The 22,710-nt window shown below is 44.3% G+C and overlaps 2 protein-coding genes across 2 annotated transcripts in view; one reads left to right on the forward strand and one right to left on the reverse strand.

Annotated features, from left to right (window-relative positions):
* Nucleotides 1-18,243, reverse strand: part of svep1 (sushi, von Willebrand factor type A, EGF and pentraxin domain containing 1) — a 78,052-nt gene extending 59,809 nt beyond the window's left edge. The window contains exon 1 of the mRNA XM_076724807.1: nt 17,116-18,243. Coding sequence (XP_076580922.1) covers nt 17,116-17,664 — 549 coding nt within the window. The 5' untranslated portion in view covers nt 17,665-18,243. The remainder of the gene's footprint in view (nt 1-17,115) is intronic.
* slc7a8a (solute carrier family 7 member 8a) overlaps nt 1-22,710 on the forward strand; it is a 234,638-nt gene that overhangs the window by 177,510 nt on the left and 34,418 nt on the right. The gene's annotated exons all lie outside the window — the stretch shown is intronic.

The raw sequence follows: 22,710 nt of genomic DNA on the forward strand, positions 1-22,710 counted from the left end.
GGTAATGCTGAAAAACCACATCTGTGCAGCAGTTTTGTGTGTTCTAACGTGTTTTAAATGCTCACAACTGCACTATGACAAGAAGCTATTGTCAGAGAGCTAAAGGTGAAGAGTTGTTCCCTGTGTGACGGTCTGCAGTAAAGCATACACAACTGTTTTTTGGACAAAAAACATGCAAACCCGCAAATCTTGTATTTGAAAGTTTCCATTGTAAATGACAGCTGAACCCAGTGTGCTGTTATCCAGCTGTTTCTCAACAGTCATATGTGGCAGATAAAGTGACGGCCACACAGCCGAGGCACCCTGTCAGGATGACACTCTGCAGAAACTTCAGTAGAACCAGCCAGCGGACAGTGTCTGCGTGTCGCTTCTGTCTATTATCAACACTGCGCAGCGGCTGCATGAGCTGGAAATATACTGGAACTGACACTGGAGCAGATACGTGCACATGTGTTGCTTCCAAGTAGTAAAATGTATATTGTCAAGACTTATGATCAATAAAAGCTTGGCTCCACATGGGATGGGTGAGCATTTACACCACATGCATGTACTGTACTGCAGGTCAGGGCTTCTCAACCTCTTCTGGCCAATGACCTCATTTTAAAGTTCCAAAATTCTCAGGATCAGGATGATAATTACATTACCGACCATCTGTTATCTTAATCTCATTATACTGATAGAATCAAGAGCATAAAGGGAACTCCAGAGGCTGATTATATGGAAACACTGATACATTTCTGACCATTTCAACTTGGTCATATATTCCGAATATATCAAACATCAATGCATAAGTCTACTGGTATACAAAGTTCGTCCTATGTACAAATTCATGTCTATTCACATTGATGAATCACAATTATGCAAATTTTGTATACGCTAATTTCGTGTATCAGTGCGAGTTGAAATATTCAGCTTGAGTGCACAAGCTCCTGCACATTGCAGGGCTTGCAGAGTGTTGTTTGGTGGAGGACCAGGCAGAGCAGAGGGACAGAGCTGCTGCTCGCCGACAGACGAGGAGGAGCTCTGGAGGAGAGAGCTGGCGGCAGAGCTGGAGCTTCCCAAGGAATAAACACCCAAAATCGCACCGCTCTGATCCAGTTTACCAGTGGGAGGAGAGCTCAGAGTCTATCTTTTAAACTTTTGGGATTAAAAAGTGGATTTATCTGCTGGCTGGATGCTATCTCACAGTTAATGTACTGTTAGAAACGAGTGAGGCAAGGAAAAAAAATTGCTGTGCTTTCTGTGTGAACACTCAGTTCCTGCAGTATCATCTTCACACCAATCAACTCTGCGTGGTGTCTAATCTCAGATGAAGTTTGATTTGTTGGCATCTGCACTTTAGGAAGCGCAGTATTTTAAGAGAGGATTACTCATCAATCATTGTGCTTAAAATGAACGTTCCCAAAACCACAGGAGTTGTTTTTGAAGTTACATAAAGACTACGTAGATAATTGTTAACCTGTCTGGGGTGTAGTTGGCAAAATTTTAGGGATGGAAAACTATTCCTAGAACAGGAGAGCCATTACAGTAAATTGCTCCCAATTTGGCAACCACTGACTTACTTACCACTACCTAATGATTTAAAAGTCTTCACTAAGCCTGCACTGTGTAATGTGGATTTGTAAGCAGGCCCAAACTAAGACCACTTTGACTCAGATGTGCAATGGCATCCAAAGTGTTGGAGAAGAGAGCGTCGACTGTCAGCTAATTGCCGGTAGTCTGGACTGGCCGTGTGTGTTAGCTCGCCGGTTTCTGTCACAACACCATTCATCAAACTCAACAACTCAACCAGGAAGGACGAGAGGGGGAGAGACACGGAGAGAAGGAGAGAAGCTAATTCCACAATGTGATGCCAAGGGGAAAGGCTATCTTGGATGGCAAATGAGAAACTCATTCAATTATCCCCCCAACTGGTCTCTATGTTGTGCTGGCGGAACGAAGCACCGGGAGAAACATTTTAGGCGCTGACCGTGTTCCAATCGGACATGGCATTCTGGGTAATTGGACGAGGAGAGCTGGTTTGATTGAGTGGGAGGAAGAATAACAACAGCAGTTACAGTCTGAGTGCCAGTTGGACGACGGTGGGGTCAGACTGGCTTGGCTATCTGCCTCACGTCATGTATCTTGGGTTATTTACATTAATCTTATTTTGTTTTCTATATTCATGGCATGTGTTTGACATTTTCAATATTTAAACAATATGTTTTGTATGCATGTATGGAGGGTGTATATAGTATAAGAGGTTTTACTATCACATATCTGACCTCATCTGTTTGATTTCGTGGGCACAGACATTATAAATGCTCTCCAACTGGATGTACAGTCACTTGGTTTACACAATATGTCACATATTACAGAGCGCATGCTATGGTTATAGGCTCATTTCATCATCATATGTTTTTATGCAGCCTTCACCATTTTAATCTGATGAAAAACAGTGTGTTTAATATATGACATGTGTAGTAGGGTTAGTAAAGTCATCGGTGGACTTTGGGGTGCGGTGGGGGGGGGCAGAGAGAAATGTGAAAGTTGCCTTTGAGGTGCCATTCAAGTGGTGGAAACATGATGTAGAGCCCTCTAGGATGCCTTTACAGTGGAGAAAACATGATATAGCGCCTTGGTGCCCCCCTTCAATGGAGTAAGGGCACCCCAGAGGTGCTGAAGTTATAACATGAATCACTAGCTGAGTATGCAAATACAACAGATTCCATCAGATGCTGCTCTTTGGCCAACTTTTTTAAAAAAATATCTACCCTCAGAACTTTTATGCATCATCAATCTGCAATGTCCCAGAGCTACTCTGTGATTTACTGGTGTGATTCATTTTCTAGTGTATTGTTTGCCTGTGAGTAACCAGAAAGCTAGTGTGAAAAATGTTGTTGCTTTCAAATTTAACCAGAAGTAGGCGGTATGAGTCACTATATAGTAAAAGTTTTCTTCAATGAATCAATCGTCTCCTCTGACAGATTGATGCCTCCACGAACGGCCGCCATAAATAACACAAAACCTGATACTTCACGTCAAGATTTTAGACAGCTGGAAAATCTTCTGCCACTAAACTGTAATGTGGCTCCGCTGGACATCATCTACATGTGACATAAAAATCCATTTCCAACAGAATTAAGTTTAAGAGTGGAAAAAAATCCCAAGGGTTATGTAATATTTGTGACATTCATGAGATCATTACCTCAGTGCCCAAGCACAGAGTGAGCAACCACAGCATCATCTCCAAGGCCAAGCTTTGATTTTGAAATAAACAAAGGCAATAGTGTGGTGGACCGTGATGCTTTTCTTGACTCCAGACTGGTGTCTTGAAAGTGCCTCTACACAGGGAATGACTTGGGGACTGTCGCTGGCTTAAAGCATCCATGAAAATGTATCCCATCTCATCCAGACTTAGCTTAGACCGCACTGTGGAGACGGACGCAGCATTTTCCTTTGTTATGTTGACTGTTGTTGCTGTAGCTGCATTTCTTCCTCATGCTCTCGTCTTTCTGTCCTCCCCTGCTTTCTTCTCCTGAGGGGTTTATTTGTCTTGGCAGCAGCTGTAGGTGGAGATTTCCTCTAATACGGCGGGGTAATTGGAGAGACGTCGGTGTTTGCAGTGCAGATTCATGGACAGGTTTCAATTTATTGATTCTCCTGTTTGTTCTGGAAGCTGCCCTCGCTGGTAGGATAAATCATCTTAGACCTCATAACATCAAGACATCAAGAGGAAGTACGAGGTGGGAGGTCATCTGAGGATTGCTCTGAGATTGTATAGACTTCACCATGGATTTCCCTCCTCGCCGTAAATTAAGGGAAATGTGGAACATGTGATGATGTTGCACACACTTGTTCTCCAAGAAAACTAAAGCACCAATACAAATACGCTGTTGCTGGGAAACACCTGCGTTTGGTGTTTGGGTACCGTGCATTGAAAGGGATAATATTTGTGTGCTTTTGCGTTCACTTCTGAATATTAGTTGGGTGATCTGTATCAGGTCCTGAGGGGCTGGTTTCCTGCCAACATGCAACATTTCAAACGCACTGATTAAAGTTGAGGCAAGAGCTTATTTTGTCTTCTATATTTAGGTAACTACTTGGAACAAGGTTTCTTACTGAGGCTGCAGAAAGTTAAATCTTACACAATCAGACCTGGAGAATATAACAAAAATCACATAAAGAGCACACAAACAAAGACAACTAGATGTAGGCACACTTGTGGGTTGATATACATGTACCAATTACCTACTTAAAGTAATTCACACAGACATACAGTCAGACAAACACGTACACACTCACTCCCAAAGAAAACAACCCAGTGGAATCTGGCACTCTCAAACTCTAACCTCAACATAGCAAGTGGTTTACTAATAGACCTACAAGCCTTAGCCCATAAAAACATGTTATTTAGTTTGCCACTACTGGCTCTTTGAAATAGTTTTGGTTTCTTCAGGTGCCAATGTATGACGCTTTTGGTAAATCCTAATCTCAAGATGCCAAAGTAAATCCATATGCTTAAAGAATTTGTGTGATTTGTGTCTTTAATCACAAAGCTGTGGACTTTACTGTTCTGTGAGCACGGAGTGCCACTTCGGAGGAATGGGAATGATTTTCAGGAACGAGATGAAAAATTCGAGTACGCTCGTGATCTTTCTTTGGAAATGCATATTTGTCATTCGGTATTGCAGCACAGATGTGCCAAAGATTTTGTTGACAGTAACCAGTTCGTCAACTGGAGGGCACTGACAAGATTATTCTTCAATTTCAAAATGTCTTAGTCAGCACATGTTTGCAATTTACAAAAAAAATTAATGGATCCTGATCAGAAATGGTTCATTCTTGATATTCGAAAGCAGCAGTTGACAAAACAATTTCACGAAAAGGTTCATTCAGCAGCTATTCTGCAGCTATGCAAAGGCCTTAAAGTGCTCAGTCAAAAATTTTAACATGGACATTTCCATAAGAACTGAGCATGCTCCATCAGCTGAGGATGACTGAAGTTACTAAATGGACTCTGTGGTGAGACTGTTCTGAAAGAACTCCTTAAAGTGCGCCTACAAAACACCTACATTTCCATAACAACAAGGTCACCCCATCTGCTGAGCAAGACCATGTCATTCCTCAGACGTCAATGTTGGAATCAAACCTCAAAATCCAGTATTTGTCAAGCTTGATTCGACACACAGAAAAAAGTTCATCCAAAGAAATATGTGCCAGACAATCTAATTTTAAAAAGCACCATGGTTTCCACAGCACAGTGGCCTAGTGGAAACACACATTTTCCAGTGACATCAAGAAACCGCTGTTTTCTAATGATATTCATAGCTGATCGGGGCATTTAAATGCAGGCCTCTAAAGCTGCTGACAGTCAGTTCCTGTCCTTGCTGACGCCTCCCCGACCTTTGACCCCACCGAGTATTATTCCCCAAAGCCTCCTCACCACTCCTCTCTGAATTTCCCTCCATACCTCTCCACCTCAACACCCCCCACCCCCCTCGCCTTTCATTTATCGCTTTCACACGCACTCACACACGCATAGAGCTCCGTAAGGCTGGTGTCAGCAGCACCTATCAATCGCTGAGCAGTATTTTAAGTACGAGGGGATCTGTGCATAGGTGTGTGCGTGTTTGCGCCAATGCACGCTGAGTGGAAAGAACAGGGTGTGAGGTTAAGAGAGTGTGTGTGATGTGTGCAGGAAAGTGTGCGCTCACAACCACATGTGTGTGTAGGTGTGTGCGTCTGACTGACCAAAGAATGAGAAGCTGTAGGTACTTTATTTTTACGTCCAACGGTGATGCTAATTCTAAGCAATGTTTGGCCATGTCATATATGCATACCTAGCAAAAATGCTATGCAAAAAGGTGAAATCAAGAGAAACATGGTTGGTGTCTTCAGGAAAGAGGTGCAACGTATTTCATTGATCGACACGACCCACATTAACTGCTACTGTAGCATCTGTGTTGACTGAAAGTGACGGACACCGCTCAGACACTGCTGTCTGGCAAAAGCCAAGTAAACAGAAACGCACCGCAAAATAACTCATTATGAGTTCAGTTTAGGTGAAAAAAGTCAACCAAGCATTAAAATGAGTTCCACAGAACAGCATCACACGTCTGTGCACGGATGGCTGGATGCGTACACGAGTGTCTGTGTGATTCATGTTTGCCCAGCGGTGGCTGAAGTGGTGAAATCCACCCTAATAAGCTACCAGCAGCTCCTGGAGACTCCCCACTCTGTAGATCTGGTTTTTATGACAGGACTTGCACTCTTCCTCTCTACAGCTATTAAATTAAAAACCTTATCTCAGGGGAGCAATTAAATGTAGGGGTAAAACGCACAAAACGACACAGTGACGGATGCATAGGTCCAATGTGGTGAGGTCTGATATTACAGCCGTGTCCATCGAGAGGGGTTTAATGACATCTGTGTTTTACAGAGCCGGGAAGTGTACAGACTGCCCTCTCCAGTCGCCTGCGCTGAGCTCCAGTTCCCCGTATTTCTGAAAGGAGTGAAGAAAAGGTGCAGAGGATAATTGTGACTTAAGTGTTGAGAGTAGCAAGAGAATAAGTTCTTTTTGGCCTGGGTTGAAAGACGAAGTGGTGGGTGGTAATTTCCCCTCTGGCAACGTATCACACTCCTGATTTATGTACCAGGACAAACCTGGAGAACAAGAACCCCGAAGAAAAAGTCACAAAAAGAAACGTTTGTGTGAAACATTCGCTGCTCCTCTTCCTCTCCAACACTTCCCCACATTTATTCATTGTGCAAATCCCACTTTCTCACGCACGGTGAAGACACTAATCGACGCTGCAGAGCGATTCTGATAAGCGTCCACGACCGCAGAGCCACAGTCATTTCCACTGAGAATTTGGTTGATCGTCCCTGCGACCGGTTGTGGTGTGGAGGGAGCGAAGGATCTGGGTGTGTTTTCCATCTTCAAGCACACAAATTAATTGTTGTTTATTTGCAGGACGGACACATGCGCACACACGTACACCTGTAAACTGCCGACACATCAATTCGATATAGTGGATTGGTAATAAAACAGATCTTGTACTGGTCAGCTGTGAGCGATCCACATTAAATACTGTCTTAGTTACTAATTGCAAAGGCCTACAATGAATATAACAGAAGTGATGGTTAGCACCTTACACACAAGATTTATCCAATCAGCTGTGGGGAGCACAGAAAGGAACTGATACTGGATAAGTGCTTGGACATGCTCAGACTTTGAGGAAAACAAAGTAGAATCGGTGCATTAACAAATTCTCACTCACATGCATTACACACGCACATGCACAGACAGACACACACGCCCTGTTGTTTCCACTGGCCTCAATCGCCTCATTTTCATTCTCTAATTCTTTCTCTAACAGGAGTCGCTGGTTTTGGCCGGAGCAAAGCCCAGTTATTTGACCGCAGCAGCTTTAGCCCAAGGCTAAGTGGGACACTGTCCACAGCGTCCAAAGCAGCGCATACTGTATACACTGTCATAGCATAGTTCTCAAGGCGGGAGGATTTGGCGCGGCGCAGAGGGAGCGGAGGAGACAAACTACGAACGGAGAGAAATGAAAGGGAGACAGATGGAGCGATCACCTGGTGCTGAGGAGGACAGACAGTGAAAAGCAGACAGTCTGATTCAAACAGCAGTCGAACAGACAGCAACGACAAACTCAGCAGCTTTAGCAGGAGCCAAATACTTTATCAGCAATAACTGTGGTAATTTACAACCTTTCAGCAAAGTCTAGAATAACTGAACAAAGACTGCTTTGGGGCTATTTTCACTTGACAATTCCAAACAGACAGAAAGCAAAACTTTTCAAGCTGTCTAAATTTTCTAGGAACACACAGCCGACGTACATATGGATGCACTCACGCAGCCGTTCCAGCAGAGATTTAGATCCTCTCCATCCATTTCAGATCTGTTCAAAGCCACCGGCAGCTTCCAGCTCCTTCAGGAATCTGACATGCATCAGTTTGTCTAAATAAGAGGCTTTCAGCACTTAGTTACACAGGCTAATGAATGCACTGCATGTATATGTGTGTGTTAACTTCGCTAAATTGACACAAATGAGGTGGAATTGTGTGAAACTTAATCGGAGCAGCTTGTTTTCCAAACTGCTCCCTAATCAACACCGGGACTTCTCTTGGCAATGAGATGAAACCTGAACTTGATTTTTCCTAAATTTGTGTTGGACTCATAGGGGTTCCTGACGAGGCCAGGCTGCCAATCTCCTAAAATAAGATCTAAAGAAGACGAGGAAGGATAAAGAAGCTGGTTGAAGGACATAGCATGATCTTCTGCTGCCAAGTCTGTGGCTGCTGTAGTGAATACAGATGGGACCAGGATGCCTGGAGAGCTGCTGGAGGAAGCCAGCGACCTTGGACTGGGCAACAAAAACGTCTCTGCTGTCGAACTCGACGGTTTTGATCCAAATGAGATATCCAGCATTTGGGATGTGTATTACAAAGCGGTTCAGAACAAAGAGATTGAAGCGAACTGCGGTGCTGTTTTAGAGACTGTACATCAGCACTTGCTTGACTTGGTTGACAAAATGGCACATTCACAGACAAGAGGACTTGTAATAGATGTGTCTAGCTGGAAAGATAAGTGAAGGCAGCCTTCCTAACAGCTGGGGCTATTTCAAAGAGGTCTTTCTAAACATCCATTTTGCACAGGTTGCACATATTTGGGCCTTGTTGAGCCACTTATGGGCTTTTCTGCACCACAGTGAGCTGCTGATGGACCCTAGTTTGATTTGAGTTTCTTTGTTTTCATCTGAGGTCAGTTACATCAGGCCAGCTTGCACGTTAGGTTGTGTCTGCGTTTGTGTGAGATTATGGCGACTGAGGAGGCCTCGGGGTCCTTCTAAGCACTCAGAGGTCGAAAAAGTAGGCCCCCATTTCTGGAAAATATTTGGTATCCATTTCAGAGGCGAGGGCAGGGGTGAGCAGAGTGTGACGAGAGAAGGAACAGAAGTGCACAGGCCACCGTTAAGTAACAAAGGCAAATAACTTTGAGACAATTAGACAGGCTGTCACGGAGTAGAGTGCAGTTAAACCACCATCTAGGACAAACTGTATGCACCGTGAAGTCACAAATCGTTAGTTATTATTGAGTATTTATCTTTAAACTTGGAATAACTGAGTTTTTGGCCACTTGGGGGCAGCGGAAACAAGATGTGAGCACAATCTGGGCATGTTAGCTGATATGGCAGACTGGCAAATGTAAAGAGAGTCAACTTTGGACTCTCTTTTAATAACTATTTTTAATCAATTGATAAAATATATATATTTAGAAATAGTGACAACATTTCCCAGAGCCCACAGCAACATCTTCAAGCTGTTTGTTTAGCTTGACCAACAATCTTAAACCTACAGATGTTTAACGTGTTCATCTTCATAAAAGACAAAGAAAAGCAGCAAATTTTCACGTTTGAACCGCTTGAAGAATGATTTAATCCAAATGTTTTGGCTTGAGTGATCAAACCCAAAAAAAAAAAAAAAGATCACTTCAAAGCTGTTTCTTCTCCTCCAAACAGAAGTATTAATAATGACAACGCTGACAAAATACAGCTCTGTCAAAGCATTTTGAGAGAAAAATGCTCCGAAGTTCCCCAGTAAAGCATACTTGAGGTTGATGGACAAAGTTGCGAAAGGAGAGAATGGAGAAAATTTCCGTCAGAATGATTCAGCATGAAGAGGCCCAGAGGAGCAGAAAGCATTTCTCCCTCCCAGACCCAAAACACACACTCAGACACACAGATGCATACGCTAAGACAGACACTAGAGCACGCTGGGTCATGTTGAGTCTATTGTCTCCATCACCATGACAGTGTCTGAATAACTTTCCAAGTACAGCCTGAGCAAAAGGCGCCAGGTAAGCATCCAGTAAAGTGTGTGGAAGACTGTGTGTGTGTGTGTGTGTGTATTTTGGGTACACTTTTAAAAATCAGATCATTTGAGATAAAAAGGTCACGCTTATTTCAATATTATGTCCTGTATATATTCAGGCCATGAGAGGAAAGCTGGTCGTGGACCACCGCTAAAGTTATATTAAGATATCTGCTTACAACAAGAATTACATTTGAAATGTATCGCCTTGTATGCTTTAAAAAAAAAAATGGGACTCTTGGGTTGCACCTGCTTTCCAAAACCAATATGTTATGTAATGAAGTCAAATCCTTTATGTGTTCAGGCATTATAAAGGAAAATGTTTAAGGAAACAGAAATTCAAGATGGAATTTTGTGGGCCAAAGAGAGATGAGTTCAAGTGAGTCGGGAGATTAATCTGGAGCGTCGCGTGATGATTATTGGGATAGGAAACAAATACGTTCTGCTCCACAAAATGATGTTTACTTTCCAGACCTCTGACGATTCCTTTGCATGTGAAACACCAAATGTTTTATCCCCTCAGGCTTCCAAAATCATCTAAAATAAGCAACTGGAGAAGGGAAGAAAATCACTTGTAGGTGAACAGATGCCTTCTAAAACTCACAATGAGGTGCCACGTGCAGACTTTACATTGTTTTACATTTACCGGTTCACCCTCGAGACCATATCCCATGGATAAATTTATGTTTTCAATTAATAAAACACCGTGTTTATGCTACCTGATAACTGCAAACAAACTGAAACATCGTGAGACATCGCCTGTGCTGCAGTTTGTTTGAACAAGCTTGAAAAGCAAAACTGGGAAAGTTTCTCTTCTACTCGAGTGATTATTAGAGGACTGAGAGGAACAGTGCTGCTCTTCCCACCACTCATCCTGCAATGTGTGTTATTTCAAAGCCTCACTTTACTGTCCTGATTAATCGCTTCACAGATTTATGAGGTGCTATGTACAATAATGGTAGTGACCCAGAGTCCACGGCAGACAGACAAATCTGCTGTCTGGTGTCTGCGGACGTTCCTGTCTGGCCTCCGTCTTATCAGGGCTTTTCTGGCCGGTAGGTGAGTCTGCTCCATCCTTCAGTCTCATCCGACCCTGCAGGAGGCCCTCTAATACCGAGGAGGAGGAGAAAAGAGGGGCTGAATGCACGGACGGAGGGGGAGGAAATGATTAAGGGTGAGATGCCGGGAAGTGGCAGTTGCAAGGACAGGAAACAGACACTTTGCTTATCATCTTATCACGGCTGGGTTCGGCCCCGGGGCCCGGATCAAAGAGGTGCACCTTGCTTTCATTTGTCGCAGTGGGACAGTCATACACATGCTCCTGTTTTAGAGAGGTTTGAAGGGGAAACAGGATGGTGGGAAAGGAGCTCCTGATTCCTCTCCATGTTGTCTTTTTCTGATTTCTGGCTTCAATGCAGTGCTGTGAGAATCCACTGTCTGGTTTAAAATCTGCCCTGTGACTCAGCCTGGCGAATAAAGACTGCTCCGGTGAGCAAATATGTTTTCTAGAAATGAAAAGGCTGAAAATCGCCCGCCATAGACAACATTTTCCAGCATTCAGTTGATGGATGGTGTTCATTTCCCACCGTAATTTGCTGCACTCTACATCTCATTACCGGTTATGCAGAAATTCAGGCGAAGGCTCAGACTCTCGAACATCAGCATCGAGTGCGAATGTGTGTGTCTGCGAGTGGGTGTGTGTGTGTCGGACGGGCCAAGAGTGAACAGGATCTCTGCAGCACATCTCCACGAGCCAAATATAAGCAACTTACACAAGCCTCATTTAATCTAATCGACAATGTTTTGAAAAACAATACCACATATTTTGGCTGCGGTGCATCAATGCTGATGACGGTGACGTTCCCCTGCCTGACGCTCTGCTGGGGAGGTCTGCGGCTCTGGAGAGGAGCATGATGGAAAGGCGTAAAATAGGGAGAAATGGAAGAAACGGCGCTGACCCGTTGGAATGAGACGGGGGGGGGGGGGGGGGGGGGGGGGGGGGGCTGACAAACCTAGCCCTCAATATTTGTTTCTCTTATTGTGGTCTGGCAAAGCTCAATAAAGAAAGGCATCGTCTCAAGTAGAGCTGTATGAAGTGTGACCGACAAGCGTTCAGCCTCTCTGAACCATCAACTTGGACTGTTTGTAAACTTTAATGGACAAATGTGGGCCGAGTTTTCGGACTGGAAAAACATGGCAGCTGTGCTCAAAAAGCTGTCAGATTTCTCCTGAACTATCCAGCGCAATGTGTTTCTGAATACTACCAGGTGAGACCTGGAACTTGCAGCTACATTATGCCTGATTTTCCTTCTACGATGACAATTAAAGCGCTTGTTTACAAGGTCTGGAAGCCGGCGAGACTGTGCGCTAAATCCACCGTCGGTCTAAAATCACGCAGAAAGAAAAGGGTTTGTGAGATTTGGGTTGGATTTACAAGTCTGGAGCTCTGTGCCGAGGACACAAGCACACTGTTGATAAACGCGAGCACATATTGTACATTCTCATGCATGCGTTCCAGTTTACAGTCTATAACATGACCTCTCTGACTTATAATATGACAACCATGTAAAGACATGCAGCTGGTCCATAAACTGTGAGTGTGTGTGTGAATAATGAGCATGAACTTGTGTGTTTCCTTGGTACATTGGGCACTTTAGGAGTCACTGGAACTTTTCACTGAAGAAGCAGAGGAAAATAACCCACCTGCTAGTCCAACTTATACAGATTTCAGTCCCAGAAACACACCGGCTGGCTGAGCAGAAAGCTCCTTTTATTAAGTGGCTAACGTCTGTAAACTGCTCTACAGTCTGCTTCGACCTGGATTTCAGGCAGAGTCTAACCAGCAGTCAGGTAAAAGCATTACTGTGGATAACCACCAGAAAGGGCCACATTCTTTCAATCAGTTCCTCGACCCGAGCCTTTTTCCCCTCTTTCTTACTTTTTTCCTCTCATTCTTCCATCTTTCTCCCACTCCTTTTCTCTCGTCATCTCTCTTCACACGCTGCCCATCTGTCTGTGTCTTATGCAACAACTGTGAAGGCAGACTGACACAGTGAAGCCGCCAAGTCCGGTTTAGCACTTGTGTTTGTTTGCCAAAGACGGGCCTGCCTGCGGAGAGCGAGAGGGGGTTTTATCTGGCAACACATGGCAACCCAGAGGCGAATCTTCAGCATGAAGACAGATGATGAGACAAAAAACAAGCGGTGACGAGGACTTTTAACTGGCCATTACACATGCGCTCGTTTCTCTCCCTGTATTTTTATAGCAGACACTCGTATCCAAAGCAAGCTATAATAAATGCAACAATGGAAAAAGCCTCAACTCCTGGATCAACAAGATTACCAGCAACCAATAGAATAAAATGAAAGGCTCTGAGCCATATTGCCTTGAAGATATTTGGTCGTGTAAAAGGCAAATGCATGGAAAATAAATCAAATGGAAGCTAGAAAGAGCAGGAAAATGGATTGACTTTTTCAGGGCAATTACAGTAAGTAGAGAGGAAAGGAATATGATTCCGCTTGGAGAAGGTGATGTGGACTACTTCTGTCCCAGGTATAGTACAGTAGTTATTCCTCTGGGGCCTGAAAACCTTTACTGAAAATCATCAATCAGCTCCTTTGTACGGCGGTCATGAAAGCGCTGGAAAACTACGGCGTGGTGAGTGATGTCACCAGCGACCAGGTTATCATGTCTGAGGCGAGGTTGAGGAGAGACAGATCCTAAAATGAGACACTGCGAATCATCATGACAAAGTGCTGCACTCTTAATAAACTCACAGCGCGCGACATTTACCCTCAGCGACGTTATATCAAACACACAGACACAGAATGACGTTTGGGTATTGAACTCAGTATTATTGGCAGAGGTATTGAGACATTTCAAATGATACCCCACATCCAGTATGCACCAAGCAAAGTATTTGACAGATCCAACAGTGTCAGAACAACCTTTCCAAGTGGAATCTAGAGGGCTGCGCCTGACAGTTTTCGGTACTTTCCGAAACCAACGATCCGACACTTGGCCAGTTACACAGAGGTGACGCAGATATCTGCATATGAACACAGGATTAAACACAAGAGACAAGATTTTGGTATCTGAAGCATTATGGTTTCTGTTTGTAGTCCCGATTTTTATTGACCAACCATTGGAGATTTGTGTATTTATTCTGCCTTAACGGTACCCCTGGCATCATTGGAAATAAGGGTATGCCCTCAATTATTTGAGATTTAAACAAAGCTTGAATGAATGAATGAATGAACAAATGAATGAGTTTTCAAGGTCAAGTCAAGGTTCTTATCGGACTGTAAACACTGACCACTGCACGGCAGAGGAAGTCTTGGCGTTGATATCCGTTATCTGGATATCCGCTGGCTTCACCGGAAGCCCCGAAACACTGGCCGTTGCCCACAGAGGCTAAACGATCGTCAGACAATAGCCAAAAGGTAACGCTAAATAAGCTATTTGCCTAAGCTATGTGATAGAAAAATCAGCCTTAGCACCTCCATACATTGATGCTTTAGTGTATGATGTATTAGGTGAAAAGAGAGACAGCAGACAGACAGACAGCTAAGAGACAGCAGAGAGACAGATATGAGGAGTGCTGGAGGAGAGCCCTGTCTCTACATGCACGGCTGGTGGAAAAATGTCTCTTTTAATGGATCCCAGCTTTCTGCAGCACTTAGAACAGCCAAGACCAGCCAAGGGAATAAAATATGGCATTATTATTATTACACTGCAATTATCAATTATCCTCTCCCTCCCTTACTTTCACTGTCTTTCTTTCTTTCTAACACAGACGCACACGTTCGCACACAGAGCTGCGCACGCGTGTGTGTACACACCTAATTTTCCCTTGAAGCCTTAGATGGGTACGGGGAGAACAAACACACGGAGGCACGTGTACGAGCAAAAGTGCAAAATCGCTAATTACATGCAGACACACACACCGCGAAATTCCCAATTCAACACACTCCGAGACGGTTGCCCGACAGTTCGGCCGGGACACGGTGACAGGCGGATATGCGCCTTGTAGATTAGTGTTAGCAGGCCCATCTTTTATGCAGCTAACGGAAAGAGACGACAAACGTTCCTTTTTTTCTCTTTCCAGCCACATTCAGAAGATAAAACCCAGAGGTCAGGTGATAAATCACAGACGGCCTGTTTTTTTTTTTTTAAACATCACTTCCTCGATCATGTGAAGACACGGTCAGCGTCAGACTGAATCTGTCAGGTGTGGGGTGGTTTCTGGAGCACCGGGCGATCTGCTGCGTCTCGGTCTGCATATCTGCTAGGCTCATCTATCTTTCCAAAAAGTCTCAGCTCTGTGTAGGCTGCACGTAGCTCTCTCATTACTCATACATGGCTCAAGTCGGACTCTGACCATGCAGATGCCATACTGGAAAGAAATATAGGAGTATTTGTTGGCTACGATAAGTGAATAACAGAATTCAATTCAATCTTTTATTCTAATCAGACCTTGAAACAACAACCGTTGGAAGTCTGAGCAGCAGTAAGCCCTGCTTTTTTCTTTCTTTTCTGTTTTTTTTACTAATGCCTTCTTTGGCTGATTTAGACTACTACATCACTTGATAAATCACCCACAACATTCTGAGTGTTTGTGAATAACGATAAGGCACCAAAGTTCCCCCAGAAAGCCTTTTCTTGGTATTGTTGTGGTCTTTAGCAGCTGGGACGCAGCCAGCGGCCCCCTTATCAGCACTTAACGAAGGAGGGCGAGCTGAAAACCTGTCCTGAGGGCCAAGCTTTCAGCGCTAAGCCGGAGGATATGGTCCAAGGCTATTAGCTTTAAACAGGGATGGAGTGAAGGGTGAACCTGCCAAGACCGAGCTTACCTGCCCCTTTGGTCTGTAAAACTTAGCTGACGTGAATGTTCTTTTGATCTACTGTGCATTCATGGAAAGTTAGTGCTGAAGCATCAAAGTGAGATCGGTTACTGAATATAAAATTGTTAAAACTGATGGTAGTTATTTGCTCTTTGATGGTCACTGTCTGAATATAGTCTTCAACAATCTTTTTATTCAACACCCTGACTTGAAGCAGCTGATGCTGCGGACAATCAGCTGTTTCTTCACATGACTGTATGAGGTTTTCTGATTTCAGCGCACCCATGAAGTCATGATGTCTTTCTATCTGTGTGGATGCAACAACTATCAAAATAAGAGATAACAGCTTAGCAACAGGCTGCAGTATTACTTACTTAAGTTTGCAGACCCCGAAAGCACCTGACTCTTGCCATGTGTGTACTTAAAACAATGCTCGGTGCCTCACAGAGCTCCTCACTGAAGGCGGGTCTGAGGCAGGAGCTGAGGTGTGTGTGTTTACACAGGATCAGCCCATATACCACCAACACAGCTTTCACAGCTGGGCTGCTTGGACTTGACGGATGAACTGAGCCATATGTCGTCAGTGCATTTGTGTGTGTGTGTGTGTGTGTGTGTGTGTGTGTGTGTGTGTGTGTGGCTGGGTGTCAGGCAGCTCAAATCAACAAACCATAAACAAGCTAACATTCTGACCCCTTGTAATCCCACATGACCCCCCAAATCCCTGCCTCCACACGAAATGCAGCCTTAAAACCTATAAGGCTTCTGTTTGGGAGCCAAAGCTGTCACGAATAATGAAACTAGGTGAAAGGAGTATTGGACAAAACCTGATCATTGAAGCAACTCATATTAACCCAGAAGGCTTAATCTGAGACACACGGCCCAACTAAATATTAACTTGAATGACATGTGTCTTGCCATTTGTTCCATACCTATCAGTATTGTTCAGTGTTACATGCATACAGTTCATTTTTGTGTACGCATGGGTTGCACTGTGCACGCATTCATGAGTGTCTGTGCTCGCTCTTAATGGTATTTTTATCACTGGAAACTCCAGAACAATTAGCCGGCAAGTGGCTTCCCCTCGCTATCTGCTGGGGTGTAATTTAGAGGAAGCGGGAGCAGCAACAGCAAGGCCACGCAGGGCCTCATTAACATCAACCTTACTAAGCCACAATCACTCCCTGCACACACGGCAGGCTGCAGACTAACTGATACACACACACACACACTCACACACTGTGCAGTCACACATATAGGAAAGGTCTCTAAAAAGCAAGCTCAGATTCATTATTATGATGTAAAGAAAATTAAGAAACTTAAACAGCGGCAGGCACATTTAGACACACATGCCTCACTGACATTAATATTCATTTTATGGTTTGGTGTCACTCACCGCTGCCCTCTGGAAGGCTCCCTTCGTGTAGGTGCCCCCTCCTCTGTAGTTGATGGCCGGGATCTCCTGGTTGAACAGGGAACACTTGTGCTGGTGGGACTTGGGCGCTGAGATGTGGTCCACCCTCGTCACTACATGGGTCTTGGATGAGAAGGTGACCAACGCCACCCGCGTGTCCTCCGGCGCGACAGGGAAGTCGGACAGCATCTTGCGTACGAACCTCAGCTCGCTCAGGAAGTTATTGGCTCCCACGCTGGACGACTCGTCCACCAGGAAGACCAGGTCCAAGCAGGAGCTTTTCTCCCGCAGCTCACGGACGTTTCGCTTGAACGCCTGGCCGAGGCGCTCCACTTTGCTCTCCGCGCTCTCTGACAGGTTGCCCGCTGATGAGGAGGTGGTCAGGGGTGACATCTGCCTGGACCGGCGGGACTGCAGCCGGGGTTGGGACTGTTGGGCAGCCGGCCAGGCTGTGGTCCATACATCCAGGATGCATAAGACCATAATGCAAGTAGTCCATGAAGGTGTTATAGAGTACCTTTGAAGAAACATAATGACAATCAGCACAACACCTGTGCTGAAGATGGATTTTGTTTAAAAAAAAAGGAAAAAAAACTGACAACGTGGATCCTCTTCTCAAGAGGAATTCAGAGAGGATCAATGTGTCCTATGCCTGCGTCAGCATCCAGGATAGCAGACAGCAACAGTTCAGTGCAGAAATCTTCAAAAGCATAGCTGGAGGAAGATGAGGAGTCTTCTCCTTTCATTCAAAACGTGCCTCTGTCCATCTGCCTCCCTCTCTCTCCAGTGGAAGAAAACTCCGGTCCCGTCTGGAAAAATGTTTAGACTTGCTCACGAGGTATCTGCCTGCCTGTCTTTTCTACAAAAATAAATCAGACTCTCTGGCTTTTTCCTTGCTTTTTGTTCAGCCTGTGTGTATTAATGCACTGTTTGAAGCTTGTAAATAAATCTACATGTCCTTTATCTCTCCTTCTTCCTGCCTCTTCTGTCAGTCAGTCTTTTAGTGCATCAGATCCAAAAACACCTCGAGCCTCTTCAGTCCTCTTCAGTCCCAGTGTGCTGCCCCTCAGTGCTCCTGTTTGCCTATGTGACGCTCCTGCCTGCACCGTCAGCCAAGCTCCGAATGCTTGTTCCCCTCTTCTCCCCAAATCATTTAAAAAAAACACACAGAGGAGAAGGAGGAGGAGGAGGAGGAGGAAAAAGTTGAGAGACAGAGAGAGGCTGAGGGGAAAAAAGGGGGCAGTCCAGTCGTGGCCGTGAAGTCATTTTTTTCCCCTTCATCTCCCCTCCTCCTTTTCTCTCACCTCCCCCTCTCTCCCTATCTCTTTCTGTGTCTCTCACCCTTCCCCCTACTCCCCCCTTCTCTCTCTCTCTCTCTTTCTCTCCCCCTGTATCTATCTATCTCTCTCCTCCTGATTGGGGTGAGGTTCGATGTCAGCGCAGCGCCTTGCCTGTCAACTTGTCAACACCCCCCCCCCCCCCCCCCCCAACCCATCAGCAACAGGCACTGCGATAAACTCTGTACGTCCACACGTGCACACACTGCACATCGTGCACAGAAGGTAACGTCAGAATGAGATCAAACAGATTAAAAACCCAGATTTAAGAAGTAATATCAGACAGATGCAGAGTTTGGAAGGATGAAGGACTGGACCCAGAGCTGTACTTCAGAGTCAGGAAGCAGTTAAGTCTGCTCTGGATACGTGCTTTGTCAAATCATCACTCTTGCAGCAATCATCACTTCCTCTCCCTCCACCCCTCTCTCACTCTGTGTATCTTGTTCAAGAAATAAAAGAAGAGGAGGGAAGAGCTGCCCTTCTCGCTCTCTGGATTTGTCTTCTTCTTCCTGCACCACAGGGATTCACACACACTCTTTCACTGCGCTGTTTTCCTACATCTCCTCGGTCTCTTCTAGCCTCTCCCTCTTTCTCCGTCTCTCTCTCTGCTGTCGTGTTTTCCTTCAGCGATTTTATCTGTAACCAAAACAAAGGCGGCCGGTGTTACAGAGGCACACTGCGCCTATTAAAACCAAAAAGGCCTTAGATTTACAGCAAAGGAGCTGGCTTCACAAGGAGCTGCAGAGGCTCGCGAAGAAGGAGGAGGCAGAGTACAGAGAGAGAGACAGAAACAGGACGAGGAACAGTTAATGTGAAGTGAGGGAGATCAAGAGAAGGAGATGTGCTCCATGTCCAAAAGTATGAGGACATCCATGTGTGATTGTAGAACATCTCATTCCAAACCCATGAGCGTTAATCTGCTGCTGCTATTACAGTCGCCTCCATTGTTCAGGGAAGGTTCTGGAGCCTGGCTGAATTGATCTGCTCCCATTCAGCCACAAGAGAGTTAGCGAGGTCAGGCACTGAGGTACAGCTCGCAGTCAGCGTTCAGATTCATCTGAAAGGTGTTGGATGGGGCTGAGGTCAGGGCTCTGTGCAGGACAGTCCTGTTCTTCCACACTGAACTCAGAAAACCACGTCTTCGTCAGCCTCACTCCATGCACGAGGGCAGCGTCCAGTTGAAACAGGGCCGTTTTCACAAGGTTTGAAAGCTGCTATTGTCTAAAATCTGACTGTGAGCTGTAGAAAGAATGTACCTTGACCAGAACTAGGGCTGCAGCCAATGGTTATTTGCATGATCAATTAATCATTTGGTCTATGAAATGTCACAAAGTAGTGAAAAATTACCATCAAACTACCCCAGAGCCTGAGGTAGTGTCTTTAAATCCAAAGAAATTCAATTTACAATCACATCTGAGAGTGAAATACACCAAAACATGTCGCGCTTTTGCTTGAAAAATGACTTAAATGATGAAACGATTGTCAAAACAGTTGCAGATGAATGTTGTGATGATCAATCACAACTAAGAGTTCTGGCCTGAACCACTGAAAACAGCCCCAAACAACACAAAGGTAGGTGAGCAGGGGGGTATCCAGATACTTTTGGTCATATAATTGGACAGAAAGAGAGAAAGAAAACAAAACTTGAACAGGAATAAAAAATAAAGAAGCAAGAAGAGGTGACAGAGACAATAAAAAAGCAGAAAGTTCACAGAGGGTGTGTGTGTGTGTATATGTGTGTGTGTGTGTTTCCACCAGAGCAGTCCAGTGCAGCCAGTCTTATACTATTAGCCACAATGACACACACTCAGGCACACAGAGTGTTTATTAGGCTGTATAAGCCAGGCTTTCATTTAACAGCACTGGAAAGTTCTGCAGCGAAGAGGTGGGAATAGAAAGTATCGTCATTCTGGCCAGATAAACTGGCTGAGGCACAAACACACATATAGAAACTGAAGACACACGCATGCACACAATGACCCAGATCTACACACAGATGCAAACAGAGACACACACTCTGGCTCTCACACATGCTGAAAGGGGGATGAGCACAGCTGTGACTTCCTGCTTTTTGGCACTGGAGACCCCTCACCAGACTTTCGTGGGGGTCCCGAGGGAGACAGGGGGTTGGTGGATGGAGAGGAGGCTTTTCAGTGTGTGTTGATGGGGGGTTGTGTGCTGGTCTTACTGAATATTTAAGCAAAATCTTTGAGGGAATATGGCCTATATGTACTGTACAAGACTTCTACAAATATATCTGCAAAATTTGAGTACAGATTTAATTAGTTTTGTGATGTTTTTAATCCTAAGTACAGTTAAGAAAATCAATTTTCATCAGAAAAAAGGTAAAAACAATGACACCGAAGGCTTTCTCATGTTTCCTTCAGCTCTCAAGTCATGAAACAGAAACGCTTTCGTCTTCCTCTTCAGTTAGAGTCAAACTGTGCAGCGAGGCAACACAAAGCATGCAGCCACCTAGTTAGCAGAGTCTAAACCATTTACAGTCCAAATAAAGCAGTGGAAATTGTCATTGTTGAGAGATATAAAATCAAACAAAATACAAAAAGACAGAGCAAATAAGCAGACGTACGCTCGTTCAGTTTGCCGCAGATCAAATTTAATGCCTGCCTTTCTTAAATTCCAGACAATTTAAGGCTCTTTTTTTAGACCGGGGCTTTCAAAAACAAAAATTAAGACTTTTTAAGGATCTGCGGGAAGCACTGTGAACACAGGATGAAGGATGTGTGCACAGTTTCACATGCTATGTTTGCAAACACACACGGAGCTAGGAATTATTGGCCAGAACGCAGAAAGAAAGAGCAGATAAGAGAGCGAGCCACAGAATCTGAGAATAGCTTTTTTCTGTGGTTAGCACTCTGACGATGCTTTGTCTCAATTACACACCTGGATAAAAATACTACCTGATGTACTATTAAATGTTTGATCTGACTGAAGACTGGAGAAGAGGGGGGGAAAATTAGAAGTCATTAAATCTGTACTAAAGAAGTGTGAAGACACCTACGATGGCAATGGATGTCAGATGAGGACCCCTTTATTCCCCTTTCTCTCTCTCTCGTGACTCACCTGTTCTCTCACCTGTCTCTAATCGCTCCACAGCAGGCTGGAGCAGCAGATACAGTAGCTGCAGGTGACAACACATTCCCCGTATTTCCTGGCATTTCTGGCCTAAAGGATGAAGCACATATCTCAGTTGGAGGACGAGGATCTTTCCAAAACATTCCTTCACAGCTCAATTTGATCTAAAAGCAGGTTTGGACTAGATATGCACATTAGACTCTGCACATCTGGGTGATGTATAGTAAATGTGGACTTTGCATAAGGAGTATTAGAGTATTATGTTGAGTTTATTGGTGCTATTGTTTTTTTGAAAATCAATAATAATTCCTGACCTTTTATTACCTCTAATCAGAGCTAACAAAACATGACATTTCAACACGCCACTTGTGATTTCTGGGAAATTATGATGGCTATTTTTCACAATTTTATGTCATTAAAAAGACTAAATCATTATTACAGATATAAACAAACAGGTTATTGTTTGTTGTAGGCCTTGTGTTAATTTCAATGGTTTTCATTTCCAGATTTGTGTTGATTTCTGCACAGTTTGTGTTATACGTTGTATAGAGCGTTTCATGCGTTTGGATCATGGAAACTACAATTGTGAACTTCATTTCCCATGTGTCTTTGCAAGACAAGGCACAGGTGAGCTCTCTTTGAGGTCGTTATAAGCTTTTGTCAAACATTTGCATTGATGAATGTCTACTGTCTGACTGAACTGTGCAAAGCTTTCACTTCCTAATGAGATTAAATAAAAATGCATCACGGACATGAATGTTAAAATTAACGTTACTTTGAACCGGTTTGTTACCTGGTGTTGTTCCTGCATCTACCGCAAGTTTATTTTCTAGCTATTTTAGCACTCCTGTACTCCCACGTACTTGTTCGGGGTAGGCAATGCTTCATATTTAATTACTACTACCCCTACTTCGCTTGAAAGCGACCAAAAACTGCCAATTTCGTCAGTTTTCCAGCGAAGGAGAAGCCGTTTCTAGCTTCACTGCCTGCTAGCTAACTGCTAAAACTAGAATTGGCCTTTGCTGAGCAACTTGGGCTGGAAGGGAAATGCTTTCTGGTTGTACTCAAAGCTAATGTCATCATTTAGAAATTTTACAGAGTGCTGAGGACGACCAAGAGGAGCCACTACACACCCGGGAGAACA

Source organism: Chaetodon auriga, chromosome 24 (genome assembly GCF_051107435.1).
Source record: "Chaetodon auriga isolate fChaAug3 chromosome 24, fChaAug3.hap1, whole genome shotgun sequence".
NCBI classification, from domain to species: domain Eukaryota; kingdom Metazoa; phylum Chordata; class Actinopteri; order Chaetodontiformes; family Chaetodontidae; genus Chaetodon; species Chaetodon auriga.